This window comes from Mytilus trossulus, chromosome 1 (genome assembly GCF_036588685.1).
Source record: "Mytilus trossulus isolate FHL-02 chromosome 1, PNRI_Mtr1.1.1.hap1, whole genome shotgun sequence".
Classification (NCBI taxonomy): Eukaryota; Metazoa; Mollusca; class Bivalvia; order Mytilida; family Mytilidae; genus Mytilus; species Mytilus trossulus.
Genome location: NC_086373.1, coordinates 87,960,381 through 87,984,013, shown reverse-complemented (window position 1 = coordinate 87,984,013; position 23,633 = coordinate 87,960,381). Strand labels below are relative to the sequence as shown.

General features: G+C 30.4%; 1 protein-coding gene across 4 annotated transcripts in view; it reads right to left on the bottom strand.

Annotated features, from left to right (window-relative positions):
* Nucleotides 1–499: 499 nt before the first annotated feature.
* Nucleotides 500–23,633, bottom strand: part of LOC134688429 (trichohyalin-like) — a 35,219-nt gene continuing 12,085 nt past the window's right edge. For 3 of the 4 annotated variants that reach the window (XM_063549139.1, XM_063549156.1, XM_063549148.1), the window contains exons 9-19: nt 17,719–17,886; nt 16,145–16,214; nt 15,637–15,868; nt 14,972–15,059; nt 14,271–14,432; nt 13,302–13,446; nt 11,377–11,442; nt 8,047–8,265; nt 6,874–7,814; nt 4,006–4,092; nt 500–3,440 (exon numbers count right to left, since the gene is read on the bottom strand). In XM_063549139.1, the coding sequence (XP_063405209.1) occupies nt 3,384–3,440; nt 4,006–4,092; nt 6,874–7,814; nt 8,047–8,265; nt 11,377–11,442; nt 13,302–13,446; nt 14,271–14,432; nt 14,972–15,059; nt 15,637–15,868; nt 16,145–16,214; nt 17,719–17,886 (2,235 nt within the window). In that variant the 3' untranslated portion in view covers nt 500–3,383. The remainder of the gene's footprint in view (nt 3,441–4,005; nt 4,093–6,873; nt 7,815–8,046; nt 8,266–11,376; nt 11,443–13,301; nt 13,447–14,270; nt 14,433–14,971; nt 15,060–15,636; nt 15,869–16,144; nt 16,215–17,718; nt 17,887–23,633) is intronic. The other variant, XM_063549164.1, reaches the window with a different exon arrangement.

Sequence of the window (23,633 nt, the reverse complement as noted above, 5' to 3'; positions counted from 1 at the left end):
ATTTAAACCCTCTATTACATTAAAGATAGCTTATACATTTACACCAGTTGTTTATAAATTTTGAACCTCTATTATTTAACAAGTAGATGTGTTAAACCAAAACTTTCACCAATCATATCTTAAAGTTCAGTGAACTATGGAATAATTGATAACCATAATTTTCATTTTAACTTGGTGAGGAATAGAGAGATGGATATACAGAACACACATAAAAACATAATGCTCCTCTACCTCCATAGGTAGTGCATGAATGCAAACTACTGATGACCTTCATATATCTTGTATATCAATCACGAGGCACAGTTGATTCCCCTTTCGTTGACTTATTGACAAGGAAAATCTAAGCAAGTGGCGGATCCAGGGGGAGGGTTCCAGGGGTTGGAACCCCCCCTTTTTTTTTTGGACGATCAATGCATTTGAATGGGGACATATAGTTGGAACCCCCCCTTTTTAAAATGGCTGGATCCGCCCCTGTTATCAACAATGAAAGAAGAAGGCACAATTTCTAATTGTTTATTTAATCATTATCAATGAAATGTTACATAAATATAAATATATAATATCAGTACAATATGTACAATTCATTTATCAGATACAACTAAATAAGTACAAAGGATTTTTTTTCTATTATCATAAAATGATCCAAGATCTTTTTCTACGTTGTATTTGTGCAACTGTTTTTAATTTCACTTGCAACCAAACAACCATCATTTTCTAACTTTTTGGGGTGAGGAGAGGAACAACCAAAAAATTAAAGCTTGTGTGTTGTACACCAAGAAATAGTATAACAGACTTGTATAAGATCAAAATCTGTGTGATTACAGTCAGAGAAAGAAGATGTTAAAATTAAACATTGTACAATCTTCATACTTTTATATTCAGTTGTGTTAAGATAGTCCAAGATTTAAACAGGATAGGTGGTACCAAACACCTTCACTAAAATCAATTTTGCTTGGTTAATTTAAAAAAAAAAATCAAAATGTTTACTTTGACCATATGACAAAAAATATAAAAAATCAAAAAACTTTAACCACACACTTCATCAGAAAATTGTCGTTTCCTTGGACAAATATCAGTTTGACTAACACCAATTTTGATCATTAAGGAACTTAGTATTTCCTGAACAATAGAATGTAATTAATACAATCAGCAGATTTTTACAGAGTTATCTCCCTGTAGTGTTATGTACCATGTTAAGTATTTTAAGTCCCTTGTCTGATATATACATGAATGCAAAACGAAGTCAATCTAAGAAAATCAGAATTTACTACAAAAGCAATAAATAAATTAAAAAGTGCTATATAACAAGTGCAGATTATAAGTTTATTAAATGCCAATCAATTATTTTCAAAACAATAGTTCCACACTACGCTGTTTTCTTATGTACAACAAAACAGAGAAAATACAATACAATTTAGTGCTCTAAAAATAATAAATTTGGGAATTTTCACCAATTCAATATACTAGAGAAAAATAATATTTTTTAAAGAATTTTATACCAACCTTTTTATAACAACCAAGGTGACATTGAATAGTGCTGGCTATAAATCCAGTATTTTTTTTTTTTTACATGTAAATTGTTACTGTCTTTAAGTAAGACATTTATTAACACAATAGCTTATTTCAACCAATAATATTCATAGCTAACTAAACTGATTTACATTTAATCTATCTTTCTGAAAACTGTGCAATTTCATGATAAATTATCTGAAAGAAGGTGCCTTTAATTACAGGTGCTACTTGCATCAGAAATATTTTCAAAGCTAATATGTTTAGTCTATACTCCTTCTCTTCTGATTCTTTTCTTCAAAAGTTTATTATTTTTTCTAAATTTCTTAAGAATAACAAAAGCACTATATCTAAACTATTCAATAACATTTTTTTTTAGCAAAATACTGCTAATGCATACACATATACATAAAATATAGAAATCAATGTTATATAAAACTGTCCAAGAAATTTTGATTCAAAATCAACAGCACCACATAATATCAACAACAAACATATATATCACAGTCCAGCAGTTTGGAAGAAAATTTGTTGAAATGTATTTATTCAAAATTTAGAAAATAATGACATTTTAAAAAGTTAGTCTCATATCACATGAAATTTGGAAAAAGATGATAAAGCAATCATTTGTAGTACATGTTTCAATTACCGGTACACATTTTTAGTCTAAATGACAAGTGCTTTTTTTGTGGATTGATGAATGTACAAGCAGGCAATTATTTTCTGCCATATTCAGCTAATGCACATGTTCATATGATATGAGCAGAAACCTTACTATTGTAGACCTAAATGCAGAGCTCAACTTTTTTAAAGTGCTTAGCCCAACAAGTAACGGTCAACAGAAAGATGGGTCATATCCCCAGGCTTAATGATACATGCTTTTAAAAAGGATTTTTATATCAATTTAAAAAAAAAAAAGTCTTGAGTTTGACTTTGGACAGAGTCAAACTAGAGGTAAGATAAATTAAAATGAGATGTTTGATATCTTTCAATTTGACTGAAAATCAACAAAAACACAAAAATGTATTTTAAATACAGGTCAACCTCAAAAACTTCAAAAATAGAAAAGCATTGATTTATACAGTGTGTCAAACTATTAGCATGCTTCAATAAAAATACTAAGTCAGTTAGAGTAATTTAGACTTAAAATAATTTGTTTGATTTCTGCTTGCTTAAAGTCCATTTGAAAAACTTTTACATGAGTCGAGGAATGACTGTTAGGATGAGGTGAAATGCAAATATGTATTAAAAAGTTACAAAATAATACCACTCTCTTTGGAATGTTATGCAGTGGCAGATCAAGCTTGTGTGTTCCGAGTTAGGAAATCCCCCCATTTGTTTAACACATAATGCTTCTGGATGGGGACAAATAGTTTGAAACCCCACTTTTCATTTGACTTGCATAAATTGGACCCTTTAGTTTTAAACATGGCTGGAGCAGGGTCTGTAATAAATATCACACTGATGACCGTTGAATGTAAGCAAAATTAACCACTTATTATGATTATCACAAACAAAGATATAACTTGCAAAGATACCATATTATTTATGAGAATAAAAAAACCTCTAACAACTTACTCCTGTCAAGAAAATCATAATTATCAAAAGCAGTAACAATATTATTTTAGTTAGGACAACAGTTACATTTCCTTCTAGAAAGTAAAAATTAATATCAGCTCAACTATTTAGTTAATAATTGTTTATGCCTTCTCAACTCAGTTTAATAACCAATATCCTTAAAATACTTCAGTATTATCTTTTCACTCTCTCTGGTATACAAAAAACTTTAAAATCAAGAGTTGAGTTAAAATTTAATATAAATACATTTGGCACTATTCAAGAGAAAAATATAAAATAAAATGCAGGAAGGAAAATTATTCCAAGTCAGTTGGTGAAAATGTTTCCAGTTCCCTTTGTCGTTGTATTAAACTCTGAAAAAATACATAAAGAACATGATTGTTTGATTGACACAGATATCAGGTAAAATAGAACTGCACTTTTTATATTTCATTAGAGCAATGTCCTTATTTACTTATGAATCCATATAGATATATACATGTTTTTCTGAACATTGCAGAAGAATAATTGTTTTTTGGTCTCTATATTGGTTACATTATGTTGTGTGTTGTTTGTTCTAGTGTGTGGGTTGTTTATTCTTATTTTATGTTTTATAAATCCTTGCTGTTCAGGCTTGATTCTTTCATTGCACCAATCTTGTCTCATTATCTGTGTTTTGAGAGTAATTTATATTGTTTGTCTTGTCAAACGGATTAATAACTGTTTTACCCTGCTTTCTTTGGTACTGTAAATTCTCACCCTCCCTTAGTGTCAGTCTTAGTGCTGTTATGAGCAAGTCTTTAATCTACAGCTTTGTTTTTTGTATATGTACTTAATATCAAAACTTTATTGTTCTTATGAAATAAATTTTCCTGTTTCTGTAATAGGTTATCATTAAGGGAAGTGAGTAATTGATTGAGCACTATATAGTACACTGACCTCTTTTAGACTGGAGAGTTGATTCAGTATCTGATCTTGTCTTTGTGTGGGATGATTCTTGACTAGAGATGGGTTAGTAATGGGGTCCTGAAATACAAATGTGAAAGTTCAATGAATGACCGAAAATATGGTTTAGTCTAATGTCTAAAAAACATTCATATACTACAGTATCTCATTAATCCACCACTCATCTATATTGGTAACTTTATTCGTCAGATTATATATTTCATGCAAAATCATTTCTCTTCATACTATGGCATTTATTTTTTACAGGTCCAATATTTCCTTTCAACCTAAAGTACTGTTCCCTTAGGACTAATTATGCTTCAAATTTAAATATATTTGAGTCTTTCCATCCAAATTTTGAATATATATGACTAAGAATGAACAGTTAAATTTATTTAAAAAAAAACTTATCCACTGTCAACTTAAAACAATATATCAGTTACATTTAATCTTTGATATGTAATGTAGGTACATATGTTATAATTTTATATTTCACTGCTAGAACAACATTTATTTTTCAGAAATCATGATTAAGAAAACAAAAATAGCAAATGCCATTATAAAACATAACAAACACACCATAATCTTTCTCAGTTCAACATTACATGCAGTAGATAGGTTCAGTAACATTGAAGAGTCACAAGTGCTAGAATACTTGACAAACACTCAATAGTTATATACATTATGACATAGAATGTGAAAAGATCAGAAACTATCATATTTTCCCACATATTCGTCCCTAAGACCACTTTAAAATACCAACATGTTATATTTCTACACAATGATAATCAGATTAGACAAAAGGAAATATCTTTTTGAACTGTCTGCATTATCACTTATATTGGAGACAGTTATTAAAATCGTCATTTATATTTGAACTAATTGTACTTTTAAAACTAATTGTACTTTTAAAAATATAATATATAATATACTATACTATAAATTTTCATAAAGGAGTAGGTCCGGTACGGACCGAATTTGGCTTCAAATTTCAGGTTCATCTGACGAAAGATGTTGGCCACTTTTTAAACACTTAAGTGTCTATTTCATTTGATTCAATTTATTTATGTGAAAGATTTTTACTAATTTAGTCATTTAAAACGCACCGATTTAAGCTCAAATATGAAAAATCTACCAAAAATGCCGAAAAATTTCACTTTTACAATGGTTTATTTCAAAAATGAAAGTGGCCGCATCCGTGTTCATCCTCAATCTTTATATATGTCCTGTATTATCATCAAAAACAACTTACATCTCAATATTTTGGATGAACACGAATGCGGCCACTTTCGTTTTACACGGAAACCGTCTAAAGTTTAACGAAAATGCTAGAATTGTGAAGATTTCAGTAATTTAGCATGACTTCATGGTGCTAGTACCCAATACATGTACATCGTATTGTCAAAAACAGCCCATATTTATGTAGCAGAAGCATTCTACTGGCCAATAAATAACTAAAAGTATACATTTTAACAATTTTGTAAAATTGCTATTTTTTAGGGCCAAAAAGGGGTTGTACTGGACCTACTCCTTTAAAAGAAATCATAAATATTCTTTTTTGTAATTTTCCTTCTTTTATAGTTTTATCAACAACTATTTTGTTTTTAAATTTAAAAATTGCCATGACATAACATTTAATAGTATACAAGGGCTCTATCTCAATGCCTTTTGAAAAGTAACTGGTCTGCCTTGTGGTTAAGAGAGACAGCAGAGAAAATAGAAGATTGTCAGTGGCTGAAATGTCCAAAACGATAAAATGGCAGACAACAATGTGACATAACAATGAGTATTTGTGATTAGTGAAAACAATATTGATACAGTGTATAATAAACCTTGCTAAATATATTCTCATCTGAACTGTATAGATCACTGTCATAACACTGACTACAGTAAATACACTAGTAAAAAGCAAAAATTTAATTATCAATAGTGTATGAGATATCTTTATGGTTCTGTAGCACCAGGCACACATATAAACTCAAAGTTGTGTGTGTGTGAAAATTAGCACTGTAAAGTAAGATGAAGGGTAACTTTGGTAATTTGTGAACATAATAGTGATAATTACTAAATTAGACCTGATAAAACCATTCAAAGTGTTGTTTTGATTTAGTTTTCAACTTTTCAAAATAAGTAACTGTCCTTTTCTTTTATGTTTATGTGATATATTTGTATGGGATCATGCCAGATTCAAGTAGTTGCTCAAACACATGAACTGAACACTGACAATGTATCATACCTCAGAATACCATATTCTTCAAGCAACTTTATTTTTGAAGTTTTCTTTCATTAGTTTAGTTTAAACATATTTATTTATAGTGGATTGGGAAACAAGTTTTGCAACTTATATTAATCCCTTTCTGCTTTGCGGGTGCGAGTGCTGCCTTGTAGCGGCATTAGCCTGCTCTTTTTGAAATCTACAAGGGTGTCTTTAATGTGCAGCCATTTATCGTCCCCGTCCGACGGACTATCATCGTTTCCTCAAGACCATACTCGCAAATGGTGTCAAGGGAGAGCAGAAAATTAAGTCCCTGAAATTTTCATCCCAGACGGGAATCGAACCAGGAACCTTTATGATAGTAGTCCGATGCACAAACCACTACACCACGGCTCTCTTATAACCAATAGACAGATGATTTTAAATGGAATGCTTAAGTATAGGCATTCTTTTTCATTTAAATCAATGTTATTGATGTGAAATTTTGAGCAATACTTGAGAACTTTGGATAAATTTCTTGCAATTTGCACAATTCAGATAAAAGTGATAAAAAAAAGTTATAGAAGAAGGTAGCTTTTAAGTATTTCTTTCTAGATTAATGTACTTACTACATGTATTCTTTGCATACAAGTTTATAAATAAATTACCTTATCATTATTTCTTGATTCTCCAGGAAGCCTGATCCTATCTTCATAAACATCTACCCTGTTGCCATAGTTACCAGGTTTCATTCCTTTAATATATGCTTTCCTAGCATTTGCCAGTTTAGTTGTCTCCCTTGAAAGAGGAAGTGGATTAGTAGCCTGGGCCGGGTCTAAAATCTCTACAGTTCTTGTAAATGGCACAAAGTCACTATCACCAAGTTCATAAGTCACAGGGTTTGTGTCCCCATATTTATACTGCTTTCCTCGATGATCTAATCCTCCCTCCCCTCCTATTTTGTGTTTGAGGGCAGGCACAGGTGGAGAGGGAGCTCTTTTTAATCTATCATCTGTCCTTACAACTGATACAGATGGTGATGGAGATCGCTCTCTGTTATATGGTACAAGTGCTCTATTTGACTGCTCAGGTGATCTTGACCTTGACCTATTGATAACCAGACGATTGACCTCTGGCTGCCCTACAGGAGAATGTGATTTATGTCTATGACGTAGTCTATCAGTTCTTGGTGTAGTTTCACCATCAGAATGAGAACCACATCTTGATAGCCTCTCTGTGGGAATTCTATCTTTATTCATTTCTACCATTGCCATAAGTTCTTGTTCTCTAATCCGTCTCCTATGTTCACTAGCTTGACGTTTGTGCTGAATTGGATCTTTTTCTGATTGTTTTTTTGGATGTTTGTGTGCAGGATTTTGATAATTCCATAATTCTTTCTTTCTACTCCTACTTCTTCTATCTGTTTCTCTAGGTTTTGGTTCTTCTTTCTGAACGACAGATCGTTTTTGATTTGGTGGTTGCCTTCTTGGCATTTTTTCCTCTTTTGTAGCACTTTTTACTCTGACCTTCTTGCCCTTAGAAACTTTGTACACAATGTCAACATCAGTCATTTCTCTGTATGTTCTCTGATCCATTCTACGACCAGTTTCTGTAAATATTTTTTGTCATTAAAATTTTAAAAATAAAACTATGGGAGCAACTCTCACATAATCTTATCCCTGCCACTTTAAATTAATCTGAACAAATGATCTATTTAAAAAACTTAATAATGAATATATTTAATTCAACCCAATTCTATTGTCATCCTTTATCTTAAATCTCCTGGCAAACTACAAATTACTTCCTCTGTAATTAAAATTTCTGGTCAGTTTAATGCTTACCATTATTAACTGGTATGTTACCAGTCTGTGTACCAAATTCTCTTTTTGGAGACTGACCATATCGATACTGACTGGGTGTTAGAACTCTATTCTCTGTGTAAGGTTCTAATGCCAAGCCAGATTTGTCTGAGTGTTTGTCTGTGTGTACGGGTCTAGGTGAAACATCAAGATTTAAACCTGGTACATATGTTGGTTCAGTAGCCCTGGGTGTCAACTTTGCTATAAAATAAATAAATATTTGGTTCTGAGTAATGGCATAATCTAATGTGATCAAGTTTTCTACTTATGGTGTCATAAATAGTTCCAACTGCTGACAGAATTCCTTTGATGCTGCAAGTTTATATGTAAGTTATAGAAATCAATGGTACCAATGCATTATGAACAATTATAGGAACACTTTATCCAAAAAATTCTCAATAAAAAATATATATCAAATCATTCAAATGCCATTCTAGATACAGTATTGTTTTGAAATTGTAATATGATGGACACAATCACAATGATTTTGACACAATTGATTTACAGGGAACATTCTCTTATATTAGTATTAGCAATTGTGGGAAACTCAAAAGTGGTTTTTTTAAACGAATCAGCTGATTTTTTTAATTATTAGTCCAATTAATACAGACATTGCAAAAAAAACCCACAAAAAACAAAGTCTAAAAAATGATTTCAAAAAAGAAAAAGATTGTGCATTGCCACCAAAATTTGAGGGTGACTTCAGGTGATTCTGGAAGGATAACCAGTTCCTGTTCCACTATCACAACCCATCATGTTGCTTATTGCAAGTACAATATACAATGATAAGTCTCTACCAGTTAAGTACAGATCAGGGAAAAGAGGATTTTTTAGTATTGATGTTTACAGTAGTCTTATCAGCTCTGGTTCTGAATATTGGTTTCTTAGTATTAAATGAAGTAAAATGACAATAATAAGACAATAAGCTTAAGGGGGATAGGACTTTTATTGGGACTCCGGGATTGTGTGTTTTTAAGGGATTTCGGGATTTCCCCTTTCGGGATCTGAAATTTATTTTTTTTTTAAATTTCAGGACCTTTAAATTACATGTTTTTAAGCCCGGGATTTCGGGGTCAGGGCCCCTCCTACCCCCCCTCAAGCTTGGTAAACAATAAAATATAAATAAAATAATCTGAAAAAATATTTATAGTATTGATTAGTAAAAACACTTATTTGCCTAATTATAAATTGAAAACATAATACACAAAGCAACACAGTATAGTAGCATACCAAATCCAAAATAACATAAATTTTGCACAAGAGGTGTAAATATAACATGCAAATATCCTGTGACCATTTCCAGTGAATTTTATCAAACTGTGCCCAAACTACACCTAGTTACTGTACTTATTTTTCTGATTTCAGATTTCTGAACTAAATTCTTTCCAGATATATAGATTCTCTGGAAATTTGGTTAACAGGATAATATTTCACATAGGTCTCCGAAGATGGGCTAACTGTGTTGGAGACTTTATCAATTATTGAAAGTGATACACTGAAATAAACTTATACATGCATTGTAATGAGTTTGTTTGTTCAACAAATTTTATAACTATTAAACTATTCATCAATAAATAGGATAGTTAAAAATAAACAAAACATAATGTAATTTATAACACTTTAAATGTTATTTCCACTTGCATATAAAGTTGTGGAATTAACAGAAAAAAATAAAACACAAGTTGAATAAAATGTCTTGTACTAGTAGAACTGACTTGTGATCAGATCACACCACTGATCACACCAAATAAAATTCATACATAAATAATCTGAATGTGATAGTTTATGAAAATATCAGATCGTAAACCAAATCTTGATATTTAACAGGTAAAATCTATAATGTACAAAAAACTAATTTTGTACTAAAACAGAATAAAATTTTACAATATTGAAAAATTACAGAATTTACATAAATATAAACTTTCCCTGGAAAAATAAAATGGCTGAAAATGCAGTCAAATGCAGATCATGATTCTTATGATACTTTTAAAAATAATATGAAATTGAATAAAATGTATTATTCAAAGAAAAGGAAAAGCATTAACAAGATAAATTTGAATCAAAATTATAACTAAGATAAGACTATACTGTATTAAATTATGACGGCACTTAAAAAGTTTATTAAAACCTTTGAAAATGAAAAAAATATATAAGGCTGCATAAATCATGGGCTAAACCTTAAAATTCCTAAAGTAAAATTTATTTTACCAGTAACGAATGGTTAATGTATCCTTACTGTCTTAGGAAAAGAAAATTTAACGTTAATTTGATGTCAGCATTGCTTATTGTATCGATGTTTCCTCCAACATTAACGCCTGAGATAGTATTTTTCCAGATTGTTACCTTTTACAGTTTTTTTCCTTCAAATTGAGTTTTTTTCTTGTAAAATTTACTGTTCTTTAAATAAGGATTATGTGATATAACAAATAAATAATGAATACTATGATCTGTAAATGACTTGTGACAACAATGCACTGATTGATTGATGACTAAAGCAAGTTACACCGTAAAACTCTGTGAAACCCACAATCCATGTGTGTTCACATATAAAATGATACCTAAGCGACCGCCTGTCAATATGTCGGCCATATTGTGACTGTAGTAATGTTGTGATGTGAAAAACTGATCTACAAATTAGAAAAATATTACAGCTAAAAGCTTTGATTGCTAAAGTTGGTAAATTGAGAATTATATTCAGCCTATTGGTCAAGCAATTAATTGCAGTTTTAAAGATTGAATGTTAAAGAAAGATTATGCAATATAAATGTGATTTTTATAAATGCTAGCAATAGCTATTGTAATGTGCACATAACAAATCACTTATTATTCAGTAATTAGCTCTTTAAAATTGGGATTCCTTTTCCTAAATAGTTGATTTGTTTTTGTACTAGTACATATTTTTGAGAACCCATTGCTGATTGTCTCACAATCCCTTTTAATATAGACTAGTCTTTTTATAACTGGTAATGCCAAAGTTAAAACACAATGAACATATTTCTTATTTCCATTTAAATAGTCTCAAACTTGGGACAATTAGACAGTTTGTTTATCTAATTTTTGTAACTATAATTTGCAATAAATATTCCTGTTATAAAACATCATATGTTATTAAAGTGTGAATTTTAGTTTCACAAAAGCATGCAGGAAAGTTATTCTTTTATAAAAATTAATTCTGTAACAGTATTATATGTGTACTGGGAATTTTTATTAATATCACAGACAGAAAGTAGTGCTGTTAATTCATTTAATTATTTTATGAAAAATTATAAAATTAAAGAAAATTGTGCATGGAAAGAGAGGATTATTTTATACCTCTAATGGTAGTTGGTGGTTCTCGAACAGTTTCTACTGCAGGATATCTAGCTGTCGACTGCTTCTCTAAAATTCAACACACATATAAACAATACACGAAATTCATAATATCACATGGCCAATATTGTATAAATTAGCGTAAATACTAAGGTTCTAAGGTATAATTACAAGCAAAGCTAATAAATCCCATTGGCAGATCCAAGGGAGGAGGTTCAAGGGGTTGGAACCCCCCCCCCTTTTTTTTGGCCGATCAATGCATTTGAATGGGGACATATAGCTGGAATCCCCCCCCCCCCTTTTATCCTGGGTTGGGAACCCTCCTTTTTTAAATGGCTGGATCTGTCACTGAATCCCTATCAGTTATGAAATTATCTGTCAAAACCTTTATCATTATTAATAAGTAAGCTTCTGTTATTATTTACAGAATTTCACCACGCTTAGTTTTTATTGTATCTTGTTTTCAACTACTAACCTACCTTATATGGGTATTATAAACAATCTTGAAAGACACTTACAATCTATAACCATGCTATTGAAAGGAGAGACCATGTAGTGTTGAAATTGAATTCAAATAGTTGAGTTTTTAGGTGTTTTGTCTTAACCTTTTGATAGAGAAAACAAAACAAGGATATAGGATATAAAATACTGTAAACCAACTTATTTGCAGGGAAACTTTATTTCACTTTTAATCTTTTCTTTCCCAAATGACAGGGATTTAGCAATTTTTAAATTGATTTGATGTAGTTACCAAGGAAAAATTCAGATTTTTTTTCCTGATGATTTATATTGCGTTATTTTACTTCCAGCTAAAGTTGCAAAAATCAGTTGGTTTACAGTATATTACAGTGTAGAAGGACTACATTTTACTCTATTGTTTTCTAGCTCATTTGAATATCATCTGAAACACAGAAATGACCCTATCTCTCATAGTTAGAGAATATTACTTATTATGTTCAGTATAAAATTGTTTTTAATGTAATTTCTTTGGTTAAATCTATCATAAGTTCATAACCAATACAAACTTAAATTATATCTGCATGAAGTGTGTTATGTCTGGCAATATTTCTATATTAATCATGCTTATATAATATATAACACACAAATCATGCTGTTAGTTTATAAAATCAGTAGCTTACTATAATACTATTCCATGAAAACATTAAGTGTTACTGAGAGCTAAACCATAATAATAAAATGATTTTTTGTTAATTTCAGCAACAAAAACATGTAAATTTGAAACTATGAATTACCATTTTTCTGTGCTATAATGAAAAACCCAGTGGGTATCATTCATAAGTATCATCTCCAATGAAAAACTAAATAAATGGCTAGAATATCTGGTAGCCTGATGGTTACAAATGATATAGTTTCATATTTCATACACATAACTATCATAATATATGAATTTTCATATTTTGTTAAAATTTTAAGCACAAAAGAAACTCTTCTATGTGACTAGAAAAAAACTTTATAAAAGAAATTTTTAAATAAAAAGAGGTATATACAGCACTTAAAGATGCCGTCAAAAAAAGAAAAAGAAAAAATTGTGTCATCAAAATGGTTTTCTAGCTACATAAGAAAATAAATAATAGTGTAGGTTGAAAAAGGCCAAAAGGCATGGCCATATGTCTAGCTAAATCTTCAAATAAGGATGTAATGCCAATTATCACAATGCATAATGGGTAAAACAATGACAAGATAGGATATGGGTCTTTTAACCCTTTACTCCATAATGACACCTTTTGATGCCACCCCCTTTACTACAAAAAGAAGCCTTTTGATACTTCTGCAAATCAAGAATGTACAAAAATAATTCCATGGAGGAAAGGGTTAATATATCAGTTTTATATTCATGACATCAAAACTAACATTATTAAATATTTTCACAAAATTCAATAATAATAGCATTCATAAAACCTTCTTACCCTGTAAATTAGCTTTCAGATGAGTAACATCATGTCCTCCTTCTTCTAAATGCTGCATACGTTTCTGATACTTCTCACGCTGAGCATTTTCATTAGCTTCATCCATCGCTGCTTTTAAATTCTCCACCTGTTGTTGTCTTCTCACCTGAAGATATTCAAATAATAATTGATAGTTTTTTTTGTTGCATAATCACTTTTCATCGGAAACTATTCATTTTTACCCCCCATTTATGGACATTATGTTTTCTGGTCTGTGTGTCTGTTCATTTGTATGTCTGTATGTCTGTCTGTCTGTCTGTTTGTCGTATCATCCATTTGTCTGCCCAGCTTCAGGTTAAAGTTTTTGGTCAAGGTAGTTTTTGATGAAGTTAAAGTCCAATCAGCTTGAAACTTAGTACACATGTTCTTTATGATGTGATCTTTTTAATTTTTTAAAGATTTTACCCCATTTTCACAGTCCACTGAACATAGAAAATGATAGTGGGGATGGGGCATCTGTGTATCATGGACACATTCTTGTTTTTTCTGCTAGCATTGTTACAAAAATATTTAAAATAATATAAGTTACAGTGAAATAGCTTTCATTTCAGATAATATCAAAGGTTATTTGAGTTTAACCTGACATCAATAACCAGAATCCTTTTAAAGCATTTGTATCAATTTAAATTTGGATTTAAGCAACAACAAAAAACAGACTTATAAAGTAATGTTGATCATTAACAGTATTTTCAATTTGAGTTTATTATCTACATGAATACTATTTCTATTATATATTTAATGTTCATGCATGAAGCCTTGTTAAATACGATTTATCGAAATTATAGTAGAAAAAGAAAAGTTAGCAATCTTAACAGAACAGAATATTTCTATTTTTAGTAGAATATTATGTATGAATAAATCATAGAAAACTTAAAATGAATGTTTGTATGTCAATACTTGATACAAATTTAAATCATCGTAAAGTCTAACCTCTCTTGCTTTATTTTTCTGGATGTCTGAATTTAATATATTTTGTTGTTTTTCTCTTTCTTTCTGTAATTTCATCTCTTCTTCCATATCCTCTTTCATCTTTCTTTCCCTTTCCATTTGCTTCAGTCTCTGTTTTTCTTTCACTTGTTCCATTATTGCTGTCTAGAAATTTATAAAGGTCAGTAAATAAAATTATAAAATGAATAAAATTTTATAGCTGACTATGCGGTATTGGCTTTGCTCATTGTTGAAGACTGTACAGTGACCTATAGTTTTTAAATTCTGTGTCATTTGGTCTCTTGTGGAGAGTTGTTTCATTGGCAATCATACCACATCTTCTTTTTTATATATACATGTATAAACTGAATTATGAAAAAAAAGTTTTGTCAATGATAAAAAACCATTTTACAATACATATTTTCAATTATTTGGAAAAATTACATCATTTATGAAACTGTCTTATAATGCCAAGGATCTTTACTTGATCTCTGTAAAATAAGAATGGCTACCCCACGTTGTATAAATAAGGAATTAAATTGTATTAAAATAAATGTTTAAATAAAATTGAGAATGCATTGATAAATGTTAAAATAAATTGAAAACACATTGTAAAGTTTTATAATAAATTAAGAACACATTGATAAATGTTTAAATAAAGTAAGAATACACTAAGAAACACTTGTGGTTATATTGTGAAATACCTGGTGTTCCAGGTGACGCTTTCTTTTTTCTTCCTGTTCTTTCTGAGTTTGAGAATCCATGAAGACATTCTGTCCTCTAATATGAGTCCTGAAAGAAAACACATTAGTAGGTATTCAAACTATCAATGATGAGTAAATCTGTGGTGTGCCTAATAAATTCATATCTTAACTTCCAAGTAAAAACACACTGATGCTGATATGAAAATAATACAATTTCATAAATATCAAATATTCTTTGATGGAAGCAAATGTGGAGTCTTCACAAATATTTTATCCAGATATGTAGTCTTATAGAAATTAAAACGATACTACAAGCAAAAAGGAATTATCAACATTTGTACTATATAATTGGCCTTTTTCTCAAAATGAATAAAACAAGATTTGGGGTATATGTCAATGAGTCAGTAACACAAATAAACAAATAACCCAAAACACTTCTTGAGGTCAATATAGTATACAACTTATTTTAAGAACAATGTCAATGGTGGATTTCTCATCTGTACAAACAAATTACACAAAATCATGTTAATTCTGGTAGAGAGTTGACAACCATTTCACATCTTCATATAAGTAACACTTGAAATTCAAATTCCCGAACCAGAAAGTTTTTTTTAACAAGAAAAATGTTTTCTATAAATGAAAGTATTCAAACATAAGAAACATACTTTGGTTCATCATCATCAGGAAATTGATTTGGAGCACTGCTGGTCCTTCTTGTATCTAGGATATTCTCTTTGGTAATCAGATGTTCCTCTGGTCCATACTGTTTAACTGACTGATCTGGTAGTGGTGCAGGCCTATAAGGATTGCTGAATTTGTCTGCCCAGGTTTCCTCTGATGCCTTGATTATATTCATTTCCTTTAATTCTCTCGCTTGTTTCTCTTCCCTTTGCTTATCTAAAAAATAAGCATTTGAAATTGCATCTATTGTTACCTTCTTAGTTTTTTGGCAATAAGCATATTTGGTGCTAAAAGTTTTGTTCAATTTCTACCAAGATGATTGATACACAAATTTCAGTCAGAACTGACCTAAGCTTTATACTGACTGACTTATTTATTGAAATATAATATTAGTGTACATTTTTAAAATATATATTTCATCTTTTTATTATGAAACATAATTGCCATAAACTTATTCTGTAGATGAACGAGAAGTTTTGAGAAAAATCTTACCTAATTCTTGAACCCATTTCTGTCTTTCAAGTTCCTTTGTTCTCATGGCAGACTCGGAATCTGCACCTTGCTGTGAACAAAAATTGTAATAGATATAAATATTTTAGGCTTATATCTTTCCTCATTATACTAAATCAAGTAAATGAGAAAATCACTAAAGTAAATAGCTGCCAAGTGGTCTAGAAAGAATAAAATGTGAAATAAAGTATACACAAAAATAAGTTGGTTTACAGTAGTTTATTTCTCATGCTAATAAACAGCTGTGCCATGAGCGCATGATACGCCCGACGTCTTGTGTGGAAGTTTTATGCAATAATCATAAATAGTTTCTGAGAAAGTTTTAAGCAATAACCATATATTGTTTTTGAGATACGGCGGGACATGTGAAACCCCCAACCCTGTTTATTTTTTACAAAAAAACTAAATATCACTAAAATAAAATTTTGAATCAAAACCAAAAAGTAAACAGATCTTAAGATAAATATAACAAAGAAGTGTGTAAAGTTTAAAGCAATAATCATAAATTATTTTTGAGATACGGAGCGACATGTAAAATAAACCTCCCCTGTTTAACAAAATACTCAATAACTCAAAAATAAAGTTTTAAATCATCACCAAAAAGTATACAGATCTTTAGATTAATATAACAAAGAAGTGTGTAAAGTTTTAAGCAATAATCATAAATTGTTTTTGAGATACGGCACAACATGTACAAAAAACCTCCCCCTTTTTTACAAAATACACAATAACTCAAAAATGAAATTTTGAATCATCACCAAAAAGTATACAGATCTTTAGATTAATATAACAAAGACATGTGTAAAGTTTTAAGCAATAATCAGAAATCGTTTTTGAGATATGGTGCGACATGTAAAAAACCCTTCCCCCTTTTTTACAAAATACTCAATAACTCAAAAATAAAATTTTGAATCATCACCAAAAAGTATACAGATATTAAGATTAATATAACTAAGAAGTGTTTAAAGTTTTAAGCCATAATCAAGAATCGTTTTTGAGATACGTTGCGACATGTGAAAAAAACACACCCCTGTTTTAGTTACAAAGTGCTGTAACTAAAAAGTTTTAATCTTATTTTCACCAAAAAGTATACAGATCATTTGACCATCATAAGAAACAACTATGTTAAGTTTCATGAAATTTGGATAAGTCGTTCTCAAGTTACGGTGCGACATGTTTACGCCGGACAGACGGACGGACAGAGGGACGGACACCGGACATTTGTATACCAAAATCGTATAAAAATTAACTTACAAATTTTAAATGCATAATTAAGTGATAGTCATTTTCTATGAGTAATTGAACAAAAAAACTAATCACATCACAAAAGTATATAAACTTATGATGTAGACATAGGCTAATCATATAAGGGTGTTTTTAATGTTGGCAAAATACTCTTTTAACGTTTATGTAGATCTGACTTAAAATAAATTTTCCTACTCTATTCAGTTTTATTCTTCATGTTTTCTGTAATATTTTATTTTCTGTTATTTTATCTATAGGTATCAGTGTCACAATTTTACATGTGCTGGAGTCTTCTTATCACTTTTACTTACTCCAAATACTATGGAAGACCTCATTGCAGCAGGTACACCTTCTTGTGTTCTTACTGTGTCTAAAGGTTCTGAATAAGTGGGTTCTCCTCTTCTTTCCCTGGGTGGAGACGAGTAATGCCGTCTTTGTCTAGGCTCTTCATCTACTGTTTCTAGTTCATGTTCATTATCCTATTTCAAAGTAAGGAAAAAGTTATGATATTCCATATTTTTTTTTCTAAAAGTGATATAATTTGCATGAAACAATGTTTGAATGTTATAATGGATGCTACAGGATCAATTTTAGTTGCTATTATATTTATAAGGCAGTCTTAAATGAAAAATTTTGTGTATTGGTTTTTTATATCCAAATATACAAAATTTAAATGGCTTGATGCACAATTCAGGTTGCATCACCTTCCCTTAAGATAAGACAATTTCCATTTTATTGCCAAAATGCAGATAACAATATTTTGAAATATTTTTACCACTATTAAAGTTTATCAAATCCTCATAAAATTTTCCCTAGACTCATCTTGTCAATAAATCTCAAAGATTTGAAATCAGATTACACTTTCTAAAGGCTTGTTTTCAAACTTAGGAAATCACGAAAGTCAATTATCCCCAAAAATAAAGGGAATTTAGTTTTTATTTTACTTACCAGTCAATGAGCTCTTACTTGTGAAAGTTCAATCCATTTTTTTTTAACCATAATGTGTTTAGAAATGTTCAATTTGGTCTACCAGTAAGCTAGATTCATTTGTTGTGCAATGGAAAGGAAGAGATATGATATAAACTCATGCCAAAAAATCTCTACAGACCCTTCAAAATACCAGTAGCAAAATATCAGTGCTTTTATTGCTGATTTTCAGCTCAGTCACAGTGAGGCTTTCAAAGGAAACAAAAGCTCAAGTAACTGCAAATAGATCCTTGCATTCCTTGACCTCAAAATGTATTTATATTTCTCTGAATTTTAGGGTGTAGATACAGGTTCTTTCAGAGAAGATATCAGGTGCAGTCTATTATAGAGTATAATGAACAATAAACACACTGATTTCTAGTTTTATTGAGTGTTATTGAGCTAGAAACCAGATCAGCTAGACCTGTGGGCATGGAATCATGGCCAATTGACATGATAGACAGACATCTAAATATCAACATATCAAATGTAGTTGACTGATCATGTATGACTACTGATAAATAGACCTTATCCTGACCATTGAAATAAAAATAAGGACCATCTAAAAAGGTCTCATCATTTACAAACTGAATTAAAATTTGTAATCTTGAAAACAAGGATAATTATCTAAACGATTTGCAATCTTCTGACACCTCATAGCCACTCATGAAAAGAAATGCCCAAATATACTTTCACCACTCATGAAAAGTAATGCCCAAATATACTTTCGCCACTTATGAAAAGTAATGCCCAAATATACTTTCGCCTCTCATGAAAAGAAATGCCCAAATATACTTTCGCCTCTCATGAAAAGAAATGCCCAAATATACTTTCACCACTCATGAAAAGTAATGCCCAAACATACTTTCGCCACTTATGAAAAGTAATGCCCAAATATACTTTCGTCACTTATGAAAAGTAATGCCCAAATATACTTTCGCCTCTTATGAAAAGTAATGCCCAAATATACTTTTGCCACTCATGAAAAGTAATGCCCAAATATACTTTCGCCACTCATGAAAAGTAAAACCCAAATATACTTTCGCCACTCATGAAAAGTAATGCCCAAATATACTTTCGCCACTCATGAAAAGTAATGCCCAAATATACTTATGCCTCTTATGAAAAGTAATGCCCAAATATACTTTTGCCACTCATGAAAAGTAATGCCCAAATATACTTTCGCCACTCATGAAAAGTAATGCCCAAATATACTTTCGCCACTCATGAAAAGTAATGCCCAAATATACTTTCGCCACAGATGAGAAAACAAATTGTAGGTCAAGTTGATCATATTTGGTGAAGGCATATATATACTTATCCAAGATTTGTCAATTTACAAAATATCAGCCCTCTTGTTGCTTAGATTTTACCATGAAATGTACAATATTCTTCTGCTCACCAATAACATACACTTACTCTTGCTTTTTTGACTGATGTATTTTAGCAAATGTAAAGTTGACGATCAGGACATGTGAAAACTTGTAACACAATTTAGTTTACCCAGATTTATTGGCTATTACACAACTGTTGATGATGTCACTACAAGAAATCTGTCTCAAAGCAGCACAACAGCCAAGATATGAGTATAATTAGACATCACATATTTATCAGCAGATTGTGTACTTTTATAGCTATCAAAATCAGCAAGTTGTCTGTGTTATTTTCTGTGAAATTTATTCACATGTCTAGTTACGCGGCAATTTAGATGTTTACAAATGGGACCGTTACTTGACTATTGTTGAAAACAGTATGCTGACAAATCGCCTTTAATTCTTAAAAACAGGAGTGTAATAATGAAATTGGCACATTGTTGAAGCACATACAGTGACCTAGACGAACAGTTGGTCACATAGACATGATTTGGACTCCAGTGGATATCTCCTTATCTTTATATCAACATGAATATTTTGTAAACTGACATTGAAATGGAAGAGTTAAGACTAGACATCATTGAGATGGGAGCTATCTCTGTGGGCCCCTTTGTGAGTAATGTGTGGTAACATATTTGTATCTTTATCAGACATAGGGTTGTCAACTGAAACCAATGTTTTGACCTAGGAAAATGTTTATACATTATGACACACGCTCTCAGTCTGGTGTTGGTTGAAATACATGTCAAGTATAAACTTTGAAATCATAACAGTTCCCAAGATATAGGGGTGACACAATCTTTACCATAAGACATGATGTTGACAACTGAACCCGAGTTTTTGACAACCTTCACCTTTGACCTAGGAAGTTTTACATACATAATGACACACCCTTTAGTGTTGGTTAGCATACACGTCAAGTATAACATTGAAATCATAATAGTTCTCAAGAAATAAAGTGGACACGATCTTTACCATAGGACATGTGGTTATCAACTAAAACCAAAGTTCTTGACCACCTTGACATTTGACCAAGGAAGTTGTACACACATTATGACACACCCTCTGGTGTTGGTTAATATACATGTCAAGTATAATCTTTGAAATCATAATTGTTCTCAAGATATAGAGCAGATACAATCTTTACCATAGGACATGGAGTTGTCAACTGAAACCAAAGTTTTCTACCTTGAATTTTGACCTAGAAAGTTGTACAAACAATATGACACACCTGGTGTTGGTTAATATACACGTTAAGAATAAAGTATGAAATTAAAACGGTTCTCTAGATACTTTGTTACGGATGGACGGATCATTATAATGACCCGCCACTCAGTGGGGCCCTAATGATCACAGACAAGCTGACTGCTAGTTAAGGGTTTGTGGGCATGTCAATTTGTCACATCTTCATAGTATTGCACTGATGTTGATGTGATTTTCTTTATAATGAAGATTCTTCAGACTATCTAGGATAGATTACCTACAAGCATGAGCTCTGACTTTTAACTTCCCCAACCCATTAGCAATTGTTCCCCGATTCCTGTAGCATACATACAATTTACAACAACAAATTTACTAATCTAATTCTTACCTAAATTTACACAGTGAAAGTCAGAGCTCAATCTTGTAAATAAGAATAATAAAGTCAAACATTCAAAGAGTAAAATATGGTTTAATAAATAAAGCTAAAGTAATAACAAATAATAATTCTTAACGAGACATTATCTATGACATTACATGAACACTATATCATGCACAAGGAAAGAATACTGGACGGATTTTTACCAATGATTCTAATAATTCACATTTTACCCAATAGAGCTCTGACTTTCCATGTGTGAACACATTCATCTTAATTTGTTTGAGCAATTCTGTAACAAAGAAAACATGCATATAGTTACATCTACCAGTACCTAGCAGTACAATTACGTTAAAACTTTTAAATTTAACTCATGAATTTAGCTATTTTTACGAATTTAATTTCTACTTAAATTCATTGTAGTCGTAATGGAAGTAATACATAAAGTAAGCTATTGTTGTTATCATATATAAAATATGAAAAATGGACGTTGTGTCAAACCAACCAAATCAAGGGGAAATAACTCTTACAGAACTGAAAATTTTGATCCAAAGAGAGTTAGCACTGCTAAATGTTAAATACTCATACTGCATTATCAGTGTATACAAATTGCCCAAACAAATTTACAGTACTTTTATGAAGATGTACTGTTAAAGAATAAGTTTTGTGTTTTTATTTTCAGTGGAAATTTTACAATTTTATTTATATAAATATAAATTTGTGATTCAGCTTTCCTAAAGTCCTAAAATATATAAAAACTTCTTCCACCAAACTTAAAACAATTAAACACACAAAAGTTACTACTTTAACAGCTTTTATTTTCCGAGCTCATTCTGTGAGAGTGCACTCCAATGCACAACCTGTTTTAAACAATGAAAGTTTTGTTAAATTAAAACATGTAATGGAAATGAATTTTGTTTGGATGTTGTTTTGGACATGGAATTATTAGAGTCATTTTACAATGTTTGTGTATAAAAATAACTGTAAATAAAATACAATACAAACAAATAGCTTTATACAAATTCACCATTTTTTAATACGTTTGAATTTTGAGTTGGTTAAATTAGCTATGCCGAATACATAACTAAATTTCTGAAAACTATTTTAAACAAAAACTACACAGAAAGTAAAAACATATTATTTCAATTTATATACAAATGTTTAAATTTAACCCAAATCAAACATTCCCTCTTTTAATTATATTTCCTAGCTATTAAATGGATGATTATGATTGAAGAAAATGATATAATAATGTAAAACAATAAATGAACAGTTCAAGTGTTTTAAAAATAGTTAGATTTAATGAAATAGTTTATTTAATATCAAAGTCATTGGCTACATCCTACAAAAATAAATTCAGATATAAATTATTTGTTACGGAATTTTATTTTTAAATGGGATCAAAAAGAATTTCAAAATTCATAGTAAATTAAAGTATCAGCTAAAATGAAGTTCTCTAAGAAAAATAAATGATATAAAATGCTAGGAAAGGTAAATCAGGTGACATAAATTATATAAGGAAAAAATAAAAATTAAAAGATGTAAACTAGAAATATGCACAATTCCTAAATATGCACCCCATTATTTTCTACTTGGTTGATATATAATACTTAACTGTACATTAAGAGACCTTTCATTTCTCCCTCCCCCCCCCCATGATCCAATTTAGTTTATATGTAGATTTTATGGCTTTTTAAATGCTAGACAAAAACTAAAAAGTTTTGACAGTTTCAATGAAGAATATGAGTATTATGCTGTACACTCTTTTATAATGATGTACCCTGTGAATTATTTGACATGGATGATCTTTTTTGTACTGTGATTATGAATTGAACTGGCAAATAGCTTAAAATACCAATCTTAACACATTTGCTATCAATCACATAAAAAATCTATGAAATAAATGGCGAAATGATCTGTCACAAAAAAAAATGTCTAGCTAATATAGCTATTCAAACAAATACAGCACTTATTGATTTTGCCGAAAAAAATAAATTTGTCATACTTTCCAATTAAATTAAAATAAATGATGCAATCTAGCAAAATGAAATCCAAATTAATTTAAAATATCAGCCACAACACATGCATATATTAATCAAAAAGACAAAAATGATGTAACAAAATAAAATTTTGGTTCGTTTTTTTTATAAAAATCAATACTGATTATTCAAAACTTTGGGGTTGTTTTTAATACTGAATTGACCCTTAACCACAATATTTGTGCTATAATAGAAAACAAGTATAAATTTTCTGGTTCTGTGTCAATCTTTTCCTTCACCAGTGCCTAGTTCCGATGATTCACGAATGG